An 18,371-nucleotide genomic window follows, 5' to 3' on the forward strand; every position below is an offset into this window, starting at 1 on the left:
GAAATTGGAATACATAGCCCTTGACATTACAACAGGAGCATACTTGAGGGAAGAACTTACATCAAATATAATAATGGAATACCAATGCAGCGACTCTCCTTCCCTCCCTGTGCTTTAGTTTTTCTAATTTAGTTTCACTAAATTGAAACTGCAGTCATATATCATTACGATTTTTGCCTGAACTTTGGATCTAATAACATTTATTTTCATATGCGGCCTGAACTATGAGAAACTGCATCATGGTATTTCAGGAGTAACATTTATTTTTATATGATACAACATGGGTCATTTTATGTGAAACACACAATAACATTAATGTAAAACAAGGGGGAAATAAAATTTTGTTGTTAGATAGTCAGGCATCGCATACAAAATACCCTTGATAAATACATTCGTAGAACAGAAAATGCAGATAATCAATTTCTCTATATAGCTTTTATTTATTATTCCGTGGCAACGCACGGGCACTCAGCTAGTATGGTCTGGAGGGAGTATATAGGAAGGGGGGTGGGTCACCAGGACGTGCAGCAGAAAAGATAGTTTGAGAACAAAAGCAGAAGAAAAGGGGGTGACCAACCAGAGACAGATTAAGCCGGGAACTAGAGAGTTCAATTCTCCATGCTCAGTTGACACAGCACTTGTACATAAACCAGACAACAATATTAGGATGGGTAAACAAACAGGATGTAGTGTGCCTCACTTGTTAACATAAACTGACTTGAGTTGAGAATAATTATAATAGACTGCTGCAAATTCTGAGTTGTATCTTGATTAAAACTGTTTTTCCAGGTTTCTTAATTAAAACTTACAGCAGCTGCTGCTCCAATAAATTAAGAAGGTGATGGTTGTACCTTACTGGACTGTCATTTTCAGAACTTGGGAGGAGTGTAGGACTGCCGATCAACTAACTGAATCTCATTTCAGTGGTAGACTGGGAGTCGTTTCAGACTTAGGTTTCACGATAGAATTGCAAAATAAGTTCAGCATGTAAAGGAACGACTATCACAGGACACCATCCATACGAAAAGATGTATGCTGGGCAGTATATTTGTTGCCATCGCACATATGTTTTCATGCCAATTTATGGATCTCTGCTTATGGGAGGAGGCGGTACTCTGCTTTGCGACTTCCAGACCATACATGTATAAAAAAATGTAGTAACGGTTGGTGTTACTAGCTTACGATACAAGACCGAACAGCAAAGAAACGAGGATTACAAACTAAACACAACAGATTAAAAACCAGCATCCAAGCGCAATAGAACAGAAAATAAACCACTGAGGAACCCCTTTAGGCGCAATAGAACATAAAATAAACTACTGATGAACCGTTTCAAGCGCGATAGAACAGAAAATACATTACGCAAATTGAGATTTGAAGCATGAGCTTGGACACCACCTCCTTTGTCCTGGTAAAATCCTGAGTGGGCCACAAAACATTCCATTGCTAAATGAAGTAGACGGCTGGGACAACATTATAGGCTAGATACAAAAGCTTGGGCTTTGAAAAGAAGGCAAGTCAATTTTCAGGATGGGCACCAACTACATCAGAGAAAGGCTTGGAGGCTTACTGGCTAGCACCACAGGTTGGTGGTCTTGGCAGCCCAATGTTCTATTTAAATTTGGTATACCGCATCTCCTAGACCCTTCTCTTTACACTTTGAGCACCCTATGGAGGGCAAGTCAAAGGGGTCGTGAGTTGATAAATCATGGGTACCCTTGATGTGTGTGAAATACTCGTGACTGCCACATCTCATTTCAATTTGAGCATCTTGAGAAGCTCTACTTCTGACTCGTAGCAGGCTGAATTGCTTAGCAAACCATCTGTGCTGGCGGTGGTAAGGCAATGTGATTTTCATTTCCTTTAGCACTTTTGCATTCAGAACAAAGAACTTGGCAAAGTCAATAGATGAACTCTTGGTGCCGTCATAATTCTTCAACACCACATTTTTGAGATGGAGCTCAAGGGATTCAATTGGGTCCAGTGGATCATAACTCCGGACATTATTGATAACCTCCCATGACTTGAACTGGAGATAAAGACAAAAAACACACAAGAAATTGCCAGCAGGTTAGCAATACAATAGTTGGCTAGATTGCATGCCAATCAAATGCTTAAACTGAAATTTAACGCAAGCAACTATGTTTTATACTCACAATGACATACAACCTCTCCAAGCAAGGGAAGCACTTGGGGAAGTTAACCACTGCATCCAAATTAGGGCCAGTAGATCTGAGAGCCAAAACCCTCATGGTGTGCATTTTGGTGGTCAAACTGACAGCAATCATTTTCTGCAAAAAAAATGGCAGATATAAGAATAATAGCCTGCACATAAGAATGTCGATTGCAATTGACGAACACTGCTGCTACCTGAAAAACTGAACTTCCAAGGTGGAGTTCAGATATATCTTCAGACAGCATACCCAATATCGCCAGTTTAGTTGCCCCACCAATTTTCTTTATGGACTTTGTGCCCACTGGATCAAGACGTAGCAATCTCTCAAGGCACGGGGCGTCCTCAATGACTAACTCATGCAAAAAGAGACCTTGACTGGTCCAGCCGGCGAAAAAGCGTAAACTTTTAAGAGTTTGGGAGCTAATGCAAAGGCGATCAATGCCAAAAACTTTCATCAGCTCAAGGCTTTCCAAGGCAGGGCAGCCAGAGAGCATGCCCTGGAGAACGTCCTCCGAGATGGTGACCCTTTCCAAGGCCAGCTGCTTGAGGCACGGAAACTTCAGGGACAGCTGCGCGATCAAGTTGGGGAAATGGGAGCCGTGGAATGTGGCCACGCGGATAGTGGGCGAAAAGCGGAACACGGACAATGGCAGCAGGCACAACTTGTCCTTGTTGTTGCCCCAGAACGTGTAGGTAAGCTCGAACTCCTCTAGGTTGTCCAGGGCTGGGGAACTAAGCCAGCCTTCGATCTTGTCGTCGTTTTGAGAGATGCAGACCGAGAAGCGGCGTGCGGGGCCAGGATGCTCAGAGAGTATCTTTGTAATCAATTCCTTGCTATTGGGTCCACGGTCCAACGCGAGGTTCAGAGGAGAGGAGAGCCAGAGCGGACGCCACCGGCGGGAGATGGCCTGAGTGCGTGCCCCTTCCTTGGTGGGGAGAAGAGATACGATGCTGCCCAGGACGGCGTCAGGGACGCGGCTTATGTGATCGACGCTCCCCCATCAATTTCATCAGTGAGATCGACGCTCCCCACATCAACATCATCGCAGTTGCCACTCCCTGGCGGATCTTGGTCGTCGACAAGATGGAACTTGCGCTTCTTTGAAGCTTGCAGTGCCGCCGTCGCGGCAGCGACGTTAGCGGCGGCAGCAGCCGCCGCCTCCCCTGCAGCCGTCGCCACGGCCGCTGCCTCCTTCGCGTTTAACGCAGCAGCCGAAGCCTTCACCGTCGCCTTCTTGACGGTCGCCGCTGCCTCCGTCGCAGCCGCAGCCGCCGCCGCCGCCTCCTTGGAAGCAGCCGATGCCGCAGCAGCCGCAGCCAGCGCCGTCTCCTTGGCGGCCGCAACAGCAGCTGAGGCCGCCGCCTCCATGGATGGCGGCTTGTGGGAATGTCGTGGTGGAGGATGGGGAACGAATCGAGGGATTGGGGACCGAGGGTTTTGTTCAGCATCGTGCTGCTGGCCACCGTCCAAATAAATCAACGGTTTAGATTGATCCATCTCGTGAGGGAACAGAAAATGAAATGGATGATTTGGCGGCAACTCCATGAGGTTTTGGCGCCAACTTACCTGTCTAGGTGCAGCAGACCATTTTAGTTTTTCTTCACACTTAAGGGAAGTCTCATTTAATAGTTTGAGCTCCTTTAAAAAAAACAGAAGGCTCGGTCTTTTTTGCTTCACGGCTTGTTTGTTTTTGTAGTGCTACCCGCTTGTTTAAATACAAAAGCCAACAATTGCGGCAGTCGAATTTTGCAACGAGGCCGAAGGCGGGGGTGAGGTGACAAGTGGGAGCAAGGAATGTCGATCGCGACGAGGCCGAGCCAAGATCTTGTTGGAGAAGGGGACAGTGCCGCAAGCGGCAGTGAGTCATGACGTCCCAGGTGAAGCTGAGGAAGCAGATTAATTAATATGGTCGAGTGTTAGGAGGCTCCTGTAGTCTGTCAGTACATGGGCCTGCTCCCTTCGATGGCACATGGGGCGGACCCGGATGTACGCCACATCGACCGACGCTTGCTATAAGTACCAACGAAGGAGACATCAAAAAGGCTAGCTGGGTAGTGAGAAGGGTATCAGAGCCAGGTTTCCAGTGCGGCGCGACGGAGAGGGGTGGTAGGTGGTCTCTGATACCATGATGTTAGGGTCTGGATCTCACTTTCTGTACACTCACATATACACCTCCGTCTCTCTCTGATACAATTTGGAAAGAAAGAAAGAAGAAAGGAGATGTCGTGCAGTCGCGGTTCTGATCCAAGCCTAGATAGCTTGTTCGTTGTCTCCTTTGTTGGTGCTTACAACAAGCATCGCTCGATGTGGCGCGGGCCCGACCCATGTGCTGTCGAAGGGAGCACGTCCATGTCCCGACAGATTACAGGAGCCTCCTAACGTCGAGGTAGGGGGGTGTGGGTCATTGGAGAAATCTGGTGGTCATAGTGGACGTTTAGAGGGATGGTCTGAGGCAGAGACCGAGCAAGTTGTGACGTCCCAAACGGAGGCGAGGAAGTAGATTGACTAGTGTGGGTCGAGCAGGGGGAGGGGTGTGGGTTATCAGAGAAATCTCATCAAGGGGTATGTTTAGAGAGATGGTTGGAGGCGACAACAGAGTAAGCTTCGACGTCCCGAGTCGGAGGAGGTGGTGCAGGTTGTCGAGGAAATCTGGTCGGTGTGCAGGTTTGGAGGGATGGTCATAGGAGGGCGCATAATGAGCGGGGGAGGCCAGGGAAGAACGGGGCAGCGAGGTGGTCGCAGGAGGCGAAGTTAGACTAGAGAAGGGACGGCTGGAGGTTGAAGAACGTTTTCAGGCACCAGACCAGATGAATATGTGCTCCCTTGGAAATAAATATCGTGCAGGAGTTTAAGTGTTTCACCACAAACGGCGCAGCATCTACTGTTTTTGTTCCCCTTTCCATTTTACAACAGCCGGTGGAGGGAAAGACAGAGTTCAGGCAGGAGACCTTCTTCAACAGTCCCTACCGCGTCGTTTCGAGGGGTCTTTTTCTGTGTCGGATTGTGCGGTACCTCGCTGTGGCAGTAGTGCGGCAGTACCGCTCCTTAGCGGCAGTACCGCCCTTCCTCCGCGGTAGTACCGCCTGGTTCCCTCTTTCCCTTTACTCTTCGTTCTGCGCGGCAGTACCGCCGAAGGGAGCGGTAGTACCGATGTCTCCTGCGGTACTACCACCCCAAGGTTCATGTTTTGTTGCTCCTTTTCCCTGTTTCTTCCACCTGAGCGGTAGTACCGCTCGTGGAGCGGTTCCGCTCGTGTGCGGGCTGAGCACATAACGGTTGGATTCGGGAGGCCCTATAAAAGGGGGTCTTCTTCCCCAATGAACCTTATCCTTTGAGCTCGTGTTCTTCCCCCCATTGTTGACCTTCTTCGAGCTTGCTAACTCTCAATCCCTCCATGGTTTCTTGCTAGTTTTTGAGGGAAAAGAGAGAGGAGATCTAGATCCACATTTCCACCAATCACTTTCTCCTCTATGTGAGGGGAACCCCTTGGATCTAGATCTTGGAGTTCTTTGTGTTCTCTTTCTTGTTCTTCCTCTCATTTTCCTCCCTAGCATTAGTTGCTTCGGTGGGATTTGAGAGAGAAGGACTTTGGGCACTCCATGTGCCCTTGCCATTGCATTTGGTGCATCGGTTTGAGTTCTCCATGGTGATACGTGGAAGTTACAAGTTGAGAAGCTTATTACTCTTGGGTGCTTGGTACCCTTGAGCTTGTTCCTCTTGGGTGCTTGGGCGCCCTAGACGGTTGGTGGTGTTCGGAGCTCAATCATTGTGGTGTAAAGCTCCGAGCAAGCGTCGGGGTCTCCAATTAGGTTGTGGAGATCGCCCCGAGCAATTTGACGGGTACCGGTGACCGCCCCCAAGGGTTGCCAAAGTGTACGGGTTCGGTGACCGCCCCCAAGGGTTGCCATTTGTACGGGTTCGGTGATTGCCCTCAAGGGTCCCTTAGTGGAATCACGGCATCTTGCATTGTGCGAGGGCGTGTGGAGATTACGGTGGCCCTAGTGGCTTTTTGGGGAGCATTGTGTCTCCACACCGCTCCAAACGGAGATTAGCATCCGCAAGGGTGTGAACTTCGGGATACATCATCGTCTCCGCGTGCCTCGGTTATCTCTTACCCGAGCTCTTTACTTATGCACTTTACTTTATGATAGCCATATTGTTTCTTGTCATATATCTTGCTATCACCTACTGGTTTATCTTGCTTAGCATAAGTTGTTGGTGCATATAGGTGAGCCTAGTTGTTGCAGGTTTTGTGCTTGACAAATTAACCGCTAGGTTTATTCCGCATTTGTTCAAGTCTAAACCGTAATTATTTTAAAAGCGCCTATTCACCCCCCTCTAGGCGACATCCACGGTCTTTCACCCGGGTGTACGCCACAACAACCGATGCTTACTATAAGTAGCAACAAAGGAGACATCGAAAAGACTAGCGAGGCAGTGAAAAGGGTATTAGAGCCAGGTTTCCAGTGCGGCGGCGGCAAAGAGGGGTGGTAGGTGGTCTCTGATACCATGATGTTAGGGTCTGGATCTCACTTTTTGTATTACGCTCATAGATACACCTCTGTCTCTCTCTAATACAATTTGGAAAGAAAGAAAAAAAGATGTCGCGCCCTTGCCGTTCTGATCCAAGCCTGGATAGCCTATTTGTTGTCTCCTTCGTTGGAGTATTTAACAAAAAACTACCACAATTCGTGGAACCGTGCCTATAAACTACCACTTTACAAATTTGTGCGGAAAACTATCATTTTTCATTAATCTTTGACAAAAAACACTAACGACTGATTTGGACGAAATTAAACTCGAATATGACAGCGCCGCCGGAGTATTTCATCTTCTCCGCCTCCGGTGAAGGCTGCCGCTGCCTCGATCTCTTTCTCCAGCTTCAGGTCCGTGCAGTGCCGGAACCAAGGCCACGGCTGCCGGGCCGAGGTCTCCGGCTGCCGCGCCGAGGAGCATGACGAGGCATCACATTCAAGCTCCTCCCCAGCGAGCAGTGCTGCAGCCTCGCCGTGCTCGCCGCCAGGCCGCACGGAAGCATGCCCGCCCCTTGCATGGGGACGAGCTGCCAGCCGGAGTCGACCCCGGCTATGCCTCCTCTCTCCTCCGTAGGTGCGCGCGCTCGGGGCGGTCGCCTGCCGTGCGCTCTGGTGGGAGAGGCTCCGCCTTGCGCACTGCTACCCGACGACCGGCGGCTCCCCAATCTGCTTCGTCGCGTGGCAGGTTCCGGCTGCGCGGCATCTTCTGGCGACCTGCTAGCCAAGGCGGAGGCGGGAATGAGCTTGCCGGCAACAGGGACCTGATTGCTTTTTTCCGTGTCTTTGCAGGGACCTGATTGCGTTTTTATTTTTTCATAATCGAGTTTAAACAAGTCGAATTGGGCATTTTTCATACATGGTAGTTTTTAGTCAAAGATTAGTGAAAAAATGGTAGTTTTTCGCACAAATTTGTAAAGTGATAGTTTATAGACACGGTTTCACGAATTGTGGTAGTTTTTTGTTAAATACTCCCTTCGTTGATACTTATAGCAAGCATTGCTCGATGTGGCGTACGCCCAGGTCCCGCTCATGTGTTGTCGAAGGGAGCAGGCCCATGTACCGACACATTACAGGAGCCTCCTAACATCGAGGTAAGGGGTATGGGTCATCGGAGAAATCTGGTCACAATGCATGTTTAGACGGGTGGTCTGAGGCAGCGGCAGAAAAGCTCGTCCCAACCGGAGGCGAGGAAGCGGATCGACTAGTGTGGGTCGAGGAGGGGGAGGGGTGCGGGTTGTCAGGGAAATCTGAACGGGGTACATGTTTAGAGGGATGATCGGAGGCAACGACAGAGTAAGCTGCGACGTCTCAGGTCGAAGGAGAGGGTGCAGGTCATCAAGGAAATCTGGTCGGTGTACAGATTTGTAGGGATGGTCGGAGGCGGCATCAGAACGAGTGGGGGAGGCCAGGGAATGACGGGGCAGCGAGGTGGTCGGTCGATGCTAGAAGGTAGACCAGAGAAGGTACGGCTGGAGGTTGAAGAACGTTCTCAGGCACCAGACCAGATGAATATGTGCTCCCTTAGAAATAAATATCGTGCAGGAGTTTAAGTGTTTAACCACAAACGGCGCAGCATCTACTGTTTTTGTTCCCCTTTCCATTTTACAGCAGCCGGTGGAGGGAAAGACAGAGTTCAGGCAGGAGACTGCACGTTCAGCTAGTACAAATTCGATCTGAAATGGAGAAGTCTACTGCTGCCCGGGTCGCAGGGATGAGAGGACGACGTCCTGCAGGGCGCTGTCCTTCTGCATCGCCGCCTTGAACTCGTCGAAGGTGACCTCGCCGTCGCCGTTGGCGTCCATCGTGTCGAACATCTCGTCCAGCTTCCCCGGCTCCGCGATGTCCCCCGGGAGGCACTCCTCAGGCAGCGCCTAGCAGCCACAGCAACAAGTTTGTGTTCAGAACAACAATCTGATCTGGTACAGTACAGGTAGTGTGTAGTGTCTCTGTGTCTGCCCTGCTTACCCGGAGCATCGAAGCCAGCTCTTCCTTGCTGATGCAGCCCGACCGATCGGCATCGTACATCTGAAACAGTAGTGTTTTTGGTCAGATCATCATCACAAGAACCTTCTCCAGTAGAGTCACGTTGTTTTGGGGTTTACCTGGAAGCAGAGCCGCAGAGCGTCGTCGCCCCGCGAGTTCCTCAGGCTGGAGAGCCCGCAAAGGATCTCCCTCATGTCCACGGTTCCGTCACGGTTGTTGTCGAACAAATCAAATACACGAGGACCTAGAGGGATCAGCGAGTCCATCTTCATTGCTTTCAGCACCTGCTCGAATTCTGTTAGTGTGGCGTTCTCTCCATCTGCGCATCTGCAACAGGAGCACTTTGTAGATAAATTCAAGTATTGAGCCAAAATATAGCCGGTATCAAATGTACTGATTGAAGAAACACACAACTACGCTATTCATCTTGTCACTAACTGAGAAATGTTGTCACTGTTCAAGTAATAAACAATATTTTGAAGATTGGACACTCACATCCGTGCAAAATGTTGCCTCAGGTTATCTAGCTCTTCCGAGGTAAGGTCATGGGTTCCTAAAAGACTCCTCAGCCTTTTTGTCCTCAATGCCACTTTGCTGCTCAGGACGCTGGCTATTGCTGCTGCCCGCAATTTCCTTCTAGCATTGAACCTCTGCAGTTTCGAGACAACCTCTGCGTCGATGCGATCTTGCTTGGCGCAGTCTCCTATCACCCAAGGATGCATCAAAAGCTGGTTTTTCATCATAACGGGCCCACAGTTAACTACAGTTATATCGACTAATAAGTAGAGTGCGAAGAGCAAAAAGGGAGCACGAGACGGACATCACTCGCAGTGGGCCTTTTGTAAGGTTCAACGGAAAGCAGACTGGAAATCAAATCTTTGGCTGATGAAGTTATTGTTTTCCATGTATGCTCCTGAAAACTGAATTCACCCTGAAAGAAGCACATCAAACAAACGACATTAGATTAGACTCTGACTAGTGCAAGATTGGTGGGTTCTTTGTTGAAGCAAGCAATCAAGGGAATTTGTATATATAGACACTCAAGTGCTCAAGTTCTTCAGACACCTATTAGTTTTGGGGACTTAATTCTTCAAAGAAAAAAAGGTGTCAATTCCTTTTTCAGTGGCTTACGACACAATCTTCAATTAACCCCACATCATAATACTCGCAAAAAAGATATCCATAAGGGCCCTTATTTTGGCTCACTCTCTGTAAGAAAATATTTTGTTTGCATGCTCAAAGGAATCTCCAGTTAGCTACTGACTCACACATCTCAAAGAAACTTGCCCATTGGAAGTTTGGAGCTGGACATCAGATAAGACAAATTGGAATTCAAGTAGCAACAACTAACAGAAGAATAAAATTCAGCAATGATTGGCAGTCATGTCTCTGTACTATTCAAGGTCAATTGCTCCAAACCAGTTGACAGAAGGTGGACACTCATGCTAACTTTGCAGACTGAATCAAAATGCCTCACCCATAATTTATACTGGAAGAGCGTTTACAGAACTTATAAACCACAAATATTATATTCGCGGGCACGGTGATTCTGTTTCACAAGAAAATGCAAAGATCATTCCGGGAAACTGATTTAACTCCCTTCCCACTACAAGTGTGTCTACATAATCAATCAACATTGTCCTAGCTGGTTGTAGAAATACTAACAGGGTTAAGATTGCACAACATTTTCAAACCAATCACTGCACAACATTTTCCCCATATGAATCACAATGAAAATCCAAACCAGTTTAATCACCACTGAAGAACATTTTGCATTTCCGAAAAAAGAGGACATTTTCCTCAGATGTTAGTTGAGAGGAAGAGGAATGCTTACTTGCAGGATCCTTTGCTGCTTTTCTTGATTAGTTGCAGCATGAAATGGTGGGCACCTGAAATATATACAGATCAAAGTCTGCAAACTGCAATGACGAAATCATGCCAAGGAAATTACTACTCCTACAAGACAGGATGACCAACATACCCGGACAAAAGAATATACAGAATCACCCCAACAGACCACATATCACTTGCAGTCGAAACCTCTTGCCGCGAGAGTGCCTCTGGTGAAACATAATCTACCGACCCAAACAGCGCCACAACCGGGTCACTGAAATCTTCTACAGAACTCAAACCGAAATCCATAATCTTCAGCGTGGAATCTTCTTTTCTGTCTGAGAAGAGGCAGTTCTCTGGCTTCAAGTCCCTGTGTATGATGTTGGCCTTGTGAAGAGCCTTCAACCCACCAGCAATCTGCCTAACAACAGCGGCCGCATCAAACTCCGAGTACCGCTCGCGCCCTATGATCCTGTCAAACAGCTCGCCACCCGAGCACAGCTCGAGGACGAGGTGTACGCCGTGCGCATCCTCGTACACATCGTGCAGGCTGATGACGTTCGGGTGCGGCGCGACGTTCTCCACTATCCTCCTCATGACAAGAATCTCGTTGGTGAGCAGCGCGTCGGAGATGGATACCTGCTTCCACAGCGGGAGGCCGCCCGAGCTCGGTGCGCCCTTTGACCCCTGCTGCATCCCCATCATCGCAGGGCCAAGCCTTCGGAGAGTCTTTATTGCGACCTGGGTCTTTCCATCATCAGACTTGCTCACACCTCTTCTGACTATGGAAAAACCGCCTCGGCCAAGGACATCCGCAACTTCATAGTCATCGGACAGCCTTCTGCTTTCAGTTGTTGACATTGTGCAGCAGCAAGAGCAGCTTCAACTGGCTATTTGACCAAAGAACCTGAAACTTGAGGAAGCAAACACCAGTAAGGCCCCTAGAGCCTTAGAGGGCAGGAGCAACCGGGGCTGGCGGTGAACCGGCACGAATCGACCTGCTTCACACGAGAAATGAAAACGGTAAGCACTGCTAGCGGAAGAACAAACTGATCGCAGGTGTCTCTGAGGGGGAGAGAAGGGAGATTGGGGAACAGCAGAGCAGGAACTGGAAACAGTAGTTGTGGAGCTGATAGGGACTTCATATATAAACATCTGCCCTGTGGCAATTATACAGAGAGCATAACGGAGGGGGTGTGGGGAGATTGTGACGGCAGAAGAAAGGGACATGTGCCAACAACCAGCAAAAGGGAATAAACTCACCAGGTACTTCCTTTTTTTGCAGAGGGCAAGATGACAAGAGCAGAGCAGATGATGGTTGAGGAGATGCTAATTGTGTTGACCTGGTCGCTAGCCACTGCTCTGGGCCGGGGCTGCTACTTTGACTTGGTCTTCACTCGGTGAGGCCAGACTTGGTTCTAGATTACTGCTTTCTCATGCACTATTATTGATTGATGGAGCTTTCTTCTTCAGCCGGTGAACACGAGAGCATATTGTGCCTGAACAGAACCCATTTTTTATTGCAGAGAAGAGGCCCAGTAGAGCAACTGTGTCCACTTTGCAGTTGATCTATCTATCTGACTTGGTATTACAGTGCTCAATTACATTTTAGACTGCACAGAAGGCAATTCCTAAAAGCAGTCCCAACTACTGGCAATGCTGTACTAAACAAATGGAGAAAACAGTGGGGTATTTGTTTATGCATGAAACTAACAAGATTGCTCAAGGAAACAAAGAGTGTATTATTGCTATTAGTTACTACTCCCTCCGTCCCATAATGTAAGACGTTTTTTGACACTACACTAGTGTAAAGTGTCAAAAAGCGTCCTATATTATGGGATGGAGGGAGTACCATGTAATCGATGTCATGAGGAACAGGTACTTTCTGATTTCAACTGTCAAATCATAGAGATGCGATGATAATTTAGAAAGATAACCATTGCTTTAAACCACTCATCAAGAAATCACAAGCGAAATAAAACTGAACATCACAAGAGAAATAAAACTGTAACAGCAAAACAAAGAAATTATATCTTTCACGAACGGACTGCCTTCAAAACTTTAACACACAAATAGGTTGCTACTAGGATAACAATGGGTTCATAACTTCCAAGATTAGACGACAATATCCTACATAGATAGTATACTGATGGCTCCAAGCAAATGTTTCCACCACGGCAACACCCACAGAGAGGTGCATCGAAAAACTGAAGTTTCCATATGAACTACGCTGAATCCCCAAAATCAATTGCTCTTCTGACTCTTCAGATCTATCAGCCCGTATGCCCCCTGTCTGTCCCTGGATATTTTCAACTCCTTCCTTCGACGGTTCCTTCGCTCACTTCTAGTTGATTTTTTCTTGCCACCTGTTTCTTCTTCACTTGTTAACTTGCCCTACGCTGAATCCCCAAAATCAATTGCTCTTCTGACTCTTCAGATCTATCAGCCCGTATGCCCCCTGTCTGTCCCTGGATATTTTCAACTCCTTCCTTCGACGGTTCCTTCGCTCACTTCTAGTTGATTTTTTCTTGCCACCTGTTTCTTCTTCACTTGTTAACTTGCCCTCCTCTGGCTTTCCAGAACTAGGGTCTTCCTCCGACCTGGGTTCCTTGCCAGTCTTGGCCTTCTTGCTCTTCTTTGACTTTGTCTTGGCATCTGCATCTTCTTGCTCACTTGTCAACTTGACTTCCTCTGCCTTTTCAGAACCAGGACCATCCTCGGACCTGGATCTCTTCCCAGTCTTGTGCTTCTTGCTTTTTGACTCTGTCTTGCCATCAGTTTCTTCTTGTTCACTTGTTGGCTTATCTGTCTCTGGCCTCCCAGAACTAGGGCCTTCCCCAGACTTAGATTTCTTGTGAGATTTGACCTTCTTGCCTTCTATCTTCTGTCCTCCAAGGATCAAATCTTTGCTCAGCTTCTTATGATGAGTCACCTGCCATTCATCCTCCCTATATGGTGCTAGCTTCTTCATGGATACATATTGGTTCAGATCCCTGTCATCTGATTGCAGTATCTCATACGTCTCCAGTCCAAAACTGTTTGGCTGAACTTGCCTATACTTGAACCGTGTCTTCAGATCTCCAATGGTGTCCTCATAGTCTAGCTTATAATACTCATCAAGCTCCTTCTCAAGCTCCACCTTGTCCTTGAGAGAGATCTTCCCCTTCTTTTTCTCGCCTTCCTCCTCACCATTTGCAAGCTCCTTATTTTTCTTCTTCTTTTTCTTCTTCTCACCAGTGGCAGTAGACCCTTCTTTACCATCAGGTGCCCAATCTTTAGGTAACCCAAGCAATTCATCTTCCTTGTCAAAATCAGGTTTGACCAAATCCAAATCATCTCCACTTCCAAACCCAGGATCAACCTCATCAGCACCATAGTAGCTGTCATCAAACATCTCCTGCATTTTCCTGTCATAATCCTCTGGATCAAAATCTTCCTCCAAGTCATCTGCACCAAGCTTACAGGCAGCTTCCCCTTCAATTCCAGCAATCATCCGGATCTTCTCAAGCTTCTCAGCAATCTCTTTCTTCTTCAAATTCTTGAGATGCTTCAGCTCCTCTGCCTGCTCCTGCTTGGCTCGCGCAAGCCGTTCCTCTTTGCTCTTGCGCTGCTTCTTTCTGCTGCTCTCCTTCTTCCTCACAGACCCCTCAACAACCCGGGGATGTCCCATTACCCGATCAGTCACCACTCCCTCTGAAGCTTCCACCTCCTCATGCCGGAATTTATAATTCCCCAACTTATTATAAATATCCTCATAGTCCTCCTGAGTTTCGATCACATCCTCTTCCTGTGAGACCTCCTGGATATCATCCAGCGAGAACTTCTCCGGCGCTGGTTCAAGGTAGGGCCTATTGAGGATGTAATTCTTCAAAAACTTCTCATTGTCATCCAGCTTGTCATCATCCCCAAAAACCTCACCCAACAGCTCCTCGGTCTGCTTCTCGTCTTCGTCCTCTTCGCTGTCGCCACCATCTCCTTCAGCCTGCTTCGCCTTGAACAGATCTTCCTCCTCATCATCGCCATCCCCCAATGCCTTCTTCTCCGCCTCAAGGAACTCCTTGAGCCCCTCCCTCTGGAGCTCGTTGTACGCAATCCGGTCATACTTGCTGCCGCGGCCAGCCTGCGCGGCAAACTCGGGGCCCTCCTCGAGCAGGTGCTGAGCGTTGACGTCCTTGAGGTACAGCGGCCGCTCCTTCTTGGCCTTCTTCCCCTCCTTGGGCTCCCCCTCGGCGCCGTCCTCGTCCTCGTCCTCCGACGAGGAGGAGTACACCTTGGCGTCCTTGTCGAAGATGGCGCTGTCGCCGCTGCGGATGCGGCGGATGACCTGGAGCACGCGGCGGTCGACGCGGCGGGAGGCGGCGGCGACGGCCTCGTCCTCGTCCGACTCGTCGTCGGAGTCGTCGTCGTCCTCGTCGTCTGGGTCGGCGACGAGGGCCTCCTTCTTCTTCTTCTCCTTGAGGCGGTCCAGCGCCTCGCGCCGCTTCTTGTGCTCGTAGCGGCGAGCGTACCCCTCGTCGATCTGGAAGTTCGAGTAGTCCTCGGCGGGGCCGTCCGAGTCGTCGTCGGAGCCCGCGAGGATGTCCAGCACCCTCCTCTCCCCCTCCCCCTCCCCCTCTCCACTCATCTCCTCCGGCGACGCCTTTATTGCGGCGGCGGCGGCGCTGCTCGTGCTAGGGTTTTTGCGAATGGAGACACACCGCGTAGGGGGGCTACGGATCAACCGGTACCTCTATTTACGACCGAGCAGTCTGGCAACACGGGCCCACCTCGCCAGCTCAACGCGACGGCCCGTTGGGTTCATTCACGGCCCAATGAGGCCCGGTCCAGCCCATATCCGTCGCGGCAGTCTCGTCCGCGCGGCCGCACCTATATAGGCCCTGCCGCTAAACCCTAGCGAGCCCTCCATTTGCGCCGCCGCCTCCCCCGAAGCCATCCGCACCCCCTTCCCCACGCTCGCTCGCCCGACGCGATGGCTCCCACCAAGAAGGCGGTACGAACCCTAATCGATCCCCGCCCGCCGCTCCTTCCATTTCAGCTTGATTCGTTCCTCGGTTGATGCGGTGGTTTTCTCTTTTCTGAGAGATCTTCTCACTGTTTTTCGATTGGTGATGGGTGCGCTCTGCAGAAGAAGAGCGGGGAGAACATCAACAACAAGCTGCAGCTGGTGATGAAGAGCGGCAAGTACACGCTCGGCTACAAGACCGTCCTCAAGACGCTGCGCAGCTCCAAGGGTATGGATCTATTTGTCATTGTTGATTTATTTGTCGTTGTGGATGATCTGCTAGTTCCTTGGTCTGCTGGATCCGAAGGGTCGTACTGTAACTTACGCTTGGGACTATGTTAATTCCGGTGATGCGTGATTAGCTTTTGTAGAATGAGGTGGTGAATGTCTGATTTGTGGCTGTCAATTGCTTGCTGTACTTATTTGTGGGATAAGCTGAACTGTATATGTATTCTCTGCATGTTTGTAATGGTGCCCAGTGAAGTTTGTAGCGGTGAAACTTTTAGTTCGTAGAATGGGACTGAAGTTTACCTCATTGGCTTGCTTTTGCCGTGCCTTAGAGATGAATACAGCGCCCTAGAACAAGCCACTTCTTAGTTATGACTTCTGCCAGACCTTTTAAATGTCTAGTGGACAATGGGAGGTTGAAATATTTCTGTTTGCTGATAGCTGTTTGTGCTGTGTTTTCGGTTGTGTGTTGGAAGTTGTCTTGTAGTTTTTTCCGATGAATTTAGTTTGTAGAGTGGGACACATTGTTGTTTGTACCTATCAAATTAGTTTGTAGACTGGGACTGAAGTTTACCTCACTGGCTTGCTTTGGCTGTGCCTTAGAGATGAATACAGCTCCCTAAAACAAGCCACCTCTTGTATTGAGACTTCTACAAGACCTCCTCCATGTCTAGTGGACAGTGGGAGGTTGAATATTTCTATTTGCTGAATTAAGTTTGTACGGCAGTTTAGCTTGTTGTCTTGCTTTTGGTGTGCCTAAGAGGTGGATGCATTGCCTGAGGCAATTGCATCTTTGTTGGGCAGTTTGGAGTTTAAAACTGATACAGCCAGATGAGTTTTCTTGCCATTTAGGGCGTTTATAGATTGTTTGTCTCTTTTTTCATTTCTACAATTTTATTCCAGTGGTTTGTGCTTTTGTAATGATTTTTACTTTTTGTTGTGTTAGAATATTGGACTGTAGAACGGGACTGAAATTTGGCTCCTTGGCATCTTTTGCCGCCATGGAGATGAATGCAGGGCCCTAGAATCATTTCAGCCTACCTTTTAAGACTTCCCATGTATCATTATCTGGGGAACAATTGGAGGATGAAATATTTTTTGTTATATGTTGAAAATATCCTCTGTTGTTCTATCAAACTGGTTCCATGGAATCACCTATGCCCCAGGATGGCATTGCTATATTCGTTGCACTCATAAGATTGCTCTAGTGTTCACCTGTTTACATGTGATTCTGAGTACTAATATGAGAATTTGTTTCAATATTCAGGGAAGCTGATCATCCTCGCGAACAACTGCCCTCCCCTTAGGAAGTCAGAGATTGAGTACTACGCTATGTTGGCGAAAATTAGCGTGCACCACTTCCACGGAAGTAAGATAATTTTGCTCTTTCAGACCCTTTTTTTTGTCCGATTGCTTCTCTCTTATAGCACCTTATGCGCAAATAGTTGTCTGCCTGTTTAATTGTGCTAATAATTTGCATTGTGTTTCAGACAATGTTGATCTTGGAACTGCCTGCGGCAAGTACTACCGGGTGTGCTGCCTCAGCATCCTTGACCCTGGTTCGTTGCCATTCAGATCACTTGCATTTGTTTCCTATTGCTCCCTGTAATATCTGCTGACACCAGTTACATTGTTCAGGTGACTCGGACATCATCAGCACCACCACCACCACCCAGTGAAGAGAAGAGAGCTCTCTACCTATTTTATTTAGTCGAGTTGTAGGGTCCTGTTGTGCTCTTGAAACCACTCTTATTATCTTCGGTTTGTGTACCTTTTTGCGACGCTGAGTTGGAGCTGTCTTACAGATAATACTTCATATGGTTGTTCTGCTGGACATTCATGTGGTTTTGTTTTCATGATATCGTTGTTTCCATCTTGCTGTTGTTTTTTAAGTGTTTTTTGATTCACACAAATCTATGATTCTATTCACATGAATCGTTTTCTAAATCTCCACCAAATCCCTTGATTTTCCTAATTCTAGTACATGCTAACTGAAACTTGGGCTAGAACATAAAGCTGAATGGCTAATTATAATTCAGAGTTAATTACACAAAACCACAACTTCAGGATAACTTATAACACTTTACCACAATGTTTGAGTTTTTTAACACAAAACCACAACTTCGGGGCAACTTATAACACTTCACCGCAACTTTTGAGTTTTTAATACAAAGTCGTAACTTCTGAACTAATTTTCAACATTGAGCTAAAATCTATCGGTCAACTACTTTAATAGCCAATCTGAATGATTTGGCCCACATGTCAGGCTCTAGGTAGCAAGTTTCCTCCTATGTGGCACTGACTGGATATGTTTAGCAGTCTGCATACGACATCATCGTATCCTCGACGATGCGTTCACCTGTAGCTTCCCAAGACCTCTTTCTCTAGTTCGCGTGCCCTGCCTGACCATGCCATAGTCCGGATGGGTGCGGCTTTGCGACACTAGGAACCTCGCCTTCAAGGATGCTTGGAGTGATCATCCTGTCGCAGAATTTCGACCACCCTACCAACAACCAGCTCCCTGCTCAATGCGTCGGTGGAGTTGATAGCGCCGGTACGGGATGGCAAGAGGAGGAAATGGTAGGCCACATAGGAGATGCGCACATGCCACCT

At 48.2% G+C, this 18,371-nt stretch overlaps 4 protein-coding genes across 4 annotated transcripts; 1 reads left to right on the plus strand and 3 right to left on the minus strand.

Moving 5' to 3' along the window:
• Positions 1 to 1,126: 1,126 nt before the first annotated feature.
• LOC125532971 (putative FBD-associated F-box protein At5g22720) lies at positions 1,127 to 3,597 on the minus strand. Its single transcript, XM_087539304.1, has 4 exons — positions 3,222 to 3,597; positions 2,371 to 3,174; positions 2,157 to 2,291; positions 1,127 to 2,029 (listed from the first exon to the last, which is right to left on the minus strand). Exons 1-4 carry the CDS (start codon positions 3,543 to 3,545, stop codon positions 1,616 to 1,618), a joined length of 1,677 nt encoding a protein of 558 aa, XP_087395430.1. The 5' UTR covers positions 3,546 to 3,597; the 3' UTR covers positions 1,127 to 1,615.
• Positions 3,598 to 8,204: 4,607 nt separating this feature from the next.
• LOC125522131 (calcium and calcium/calmodulin-dependent serine/threonine-protein kinase) lies at positions 8,205 to 11,765 on the minus strand. Its single transcript, XM_048687210.2, has 7 exons — positions 10,677 to 11,765; positions 10,530 to 10,584; positions 9,516 to 9,626; positions 9,191 to 9,423; positions 8,815 to 9,022; positions 8,678 to 8,737; positions 8,205 to 8,583 (listed from the first exon to the last, which is right to left on the minus strand). Exons 1-7 carry the CDS (start codon positions 11,387 to 11,389, stop codon positions 8,401 to 8,403), a joined length of 1,563 nt encoding a protein of 520 aa, XP_048543167.1. The 5' UTR covers positions 11,390 to 11,765; the 3' UTR covers positions 8,205 to 8,400.
• Positions 11,766 to 12,536: 771 nt separating this feature from the next.
• LOC125522120 (KRR1 family protein) lies at positions 12,537 to 15,285 on the minus strand. Its single transcript, XM_048687199.2, has one exon. The coding sequence runs from the start codon at positions 15,150 to 15,152 to the stop codon at positions 12,942 to 12,944; it is 2,211 nt and encodes a 736-aa protein (XP_048543156.2). The 5' UTR covers positions 15,153 to 15,285; the 3' UTR covers positions 12,537 to 12,941.
• Positions 15,286 to 15,361: 76 nt separating this feature from the next.
• LOC125522145 (large ribosomal subunit protein eL30) lies at positions 15,362 to 17,631 on the plus strand. Its single transcript, XM_048687225.2, has 5 exons — positions 15,362 to 15,518; positions 15,654 to 15,759; positions 17,026 to 17,127; positions 17,249 to 17,317; positions 17,397 to 17,631. Exons 1-5 carry the CDS (start codon positions 15,498 to 15,500, stop codon positions 17,435 to 17,437), a joined length of 339 nt encoding a protein of 112 aa, XP_048543182.1. The 5' UTR covers positions 15,362 to 15,497; the 3' UTR covers positions 17,438 to 17,631.
• Positions 17,632 to 18,371: the final 740 nt, after the last annotated feature.

This window comes from Triticum urartu, chromosome 1A (assembly GCF_056163025.1).
Source record: "Triticum urartu cultivar PI428250 chromosome 1A, HENAU_Tu73, whole genome shotgun sequence".
NCBI lineage: Eukaryota > Viridiplantae > Streptophyta > Magnoliopsida > Poales > Poaceae > Triticum > Triticum urartu.

Bases quoted from the DNA above. Each gene is read 5' to 3' on its own strand.
- LOC125522120 (XM_048687199.2), bottom strand. From the start codon at position 15,152: ATGAGTGGAGAGGGGGAGGGGGAGGGGGAGAGGAGGGTGCTGGACATC.
- LOC125532971 (XM_087539304.1), bottom strand. From the start codon at position 3,545: ATGGAGGCGGCGGCCTCAGCTGCTGTTGCGGCCGCCAAGGAGACGGCG. The intron at 3,175-3,221 runs GATGATGTTGAT...TGAAATTGATGG, and splicing joins CGCCAGGGAGTGGCAACTGC to GGGAGCGTCGATCACATAAG. The intron at 2,030-2,156 runs GTGAGTATAAAA...CTTTATCTCCAG, and splicing joins TGGAGAGGTTGTATGTCATT to TTCAAGTCATGGGAGGTTAT.
- LOC125522131 (XM_048687210.2), bottom strand. From the start codon at position 11,389: ATGTCAACAACTGAAAGCAGAAGGCTGTCCGATGACTATGAAGTTGCG. The intron at 9,424-9,515 runs GTCCGTCTCGTG...ATGAAAAACCAG, and splicing joins AAAGGCCCACTGCGAGTGAT to CTTTTGATGCATCCTTGGGT. The intron at 9,023-9,190 runs GTGAGTGTCCAA...CTCCTGTTGCAG, and splicing joins AGGCAACATTTTGCACGGAT to ATGCGCAGATGGAGAGAACG.
- LOC125522145 (XM_048687225.2), top strand. From the start codon at position 15,498: ATGGCTCCCACCAAGAAGGCG. The intron at 15,760-17,025 runs GTATGGATCTAT...TTCAATATTCAG, and splicing joins GACGCTGCGCAGCTCCAAGG to GGAAGCTGATCATCCTCGCG. The intron at 17,318-17,396 runs GTTCGTTGCCAT...TACATTGTTCAG, and splicing joins CCTCAGCATCCTTGACCCTG to GTGACTCGGACATCATCAGC.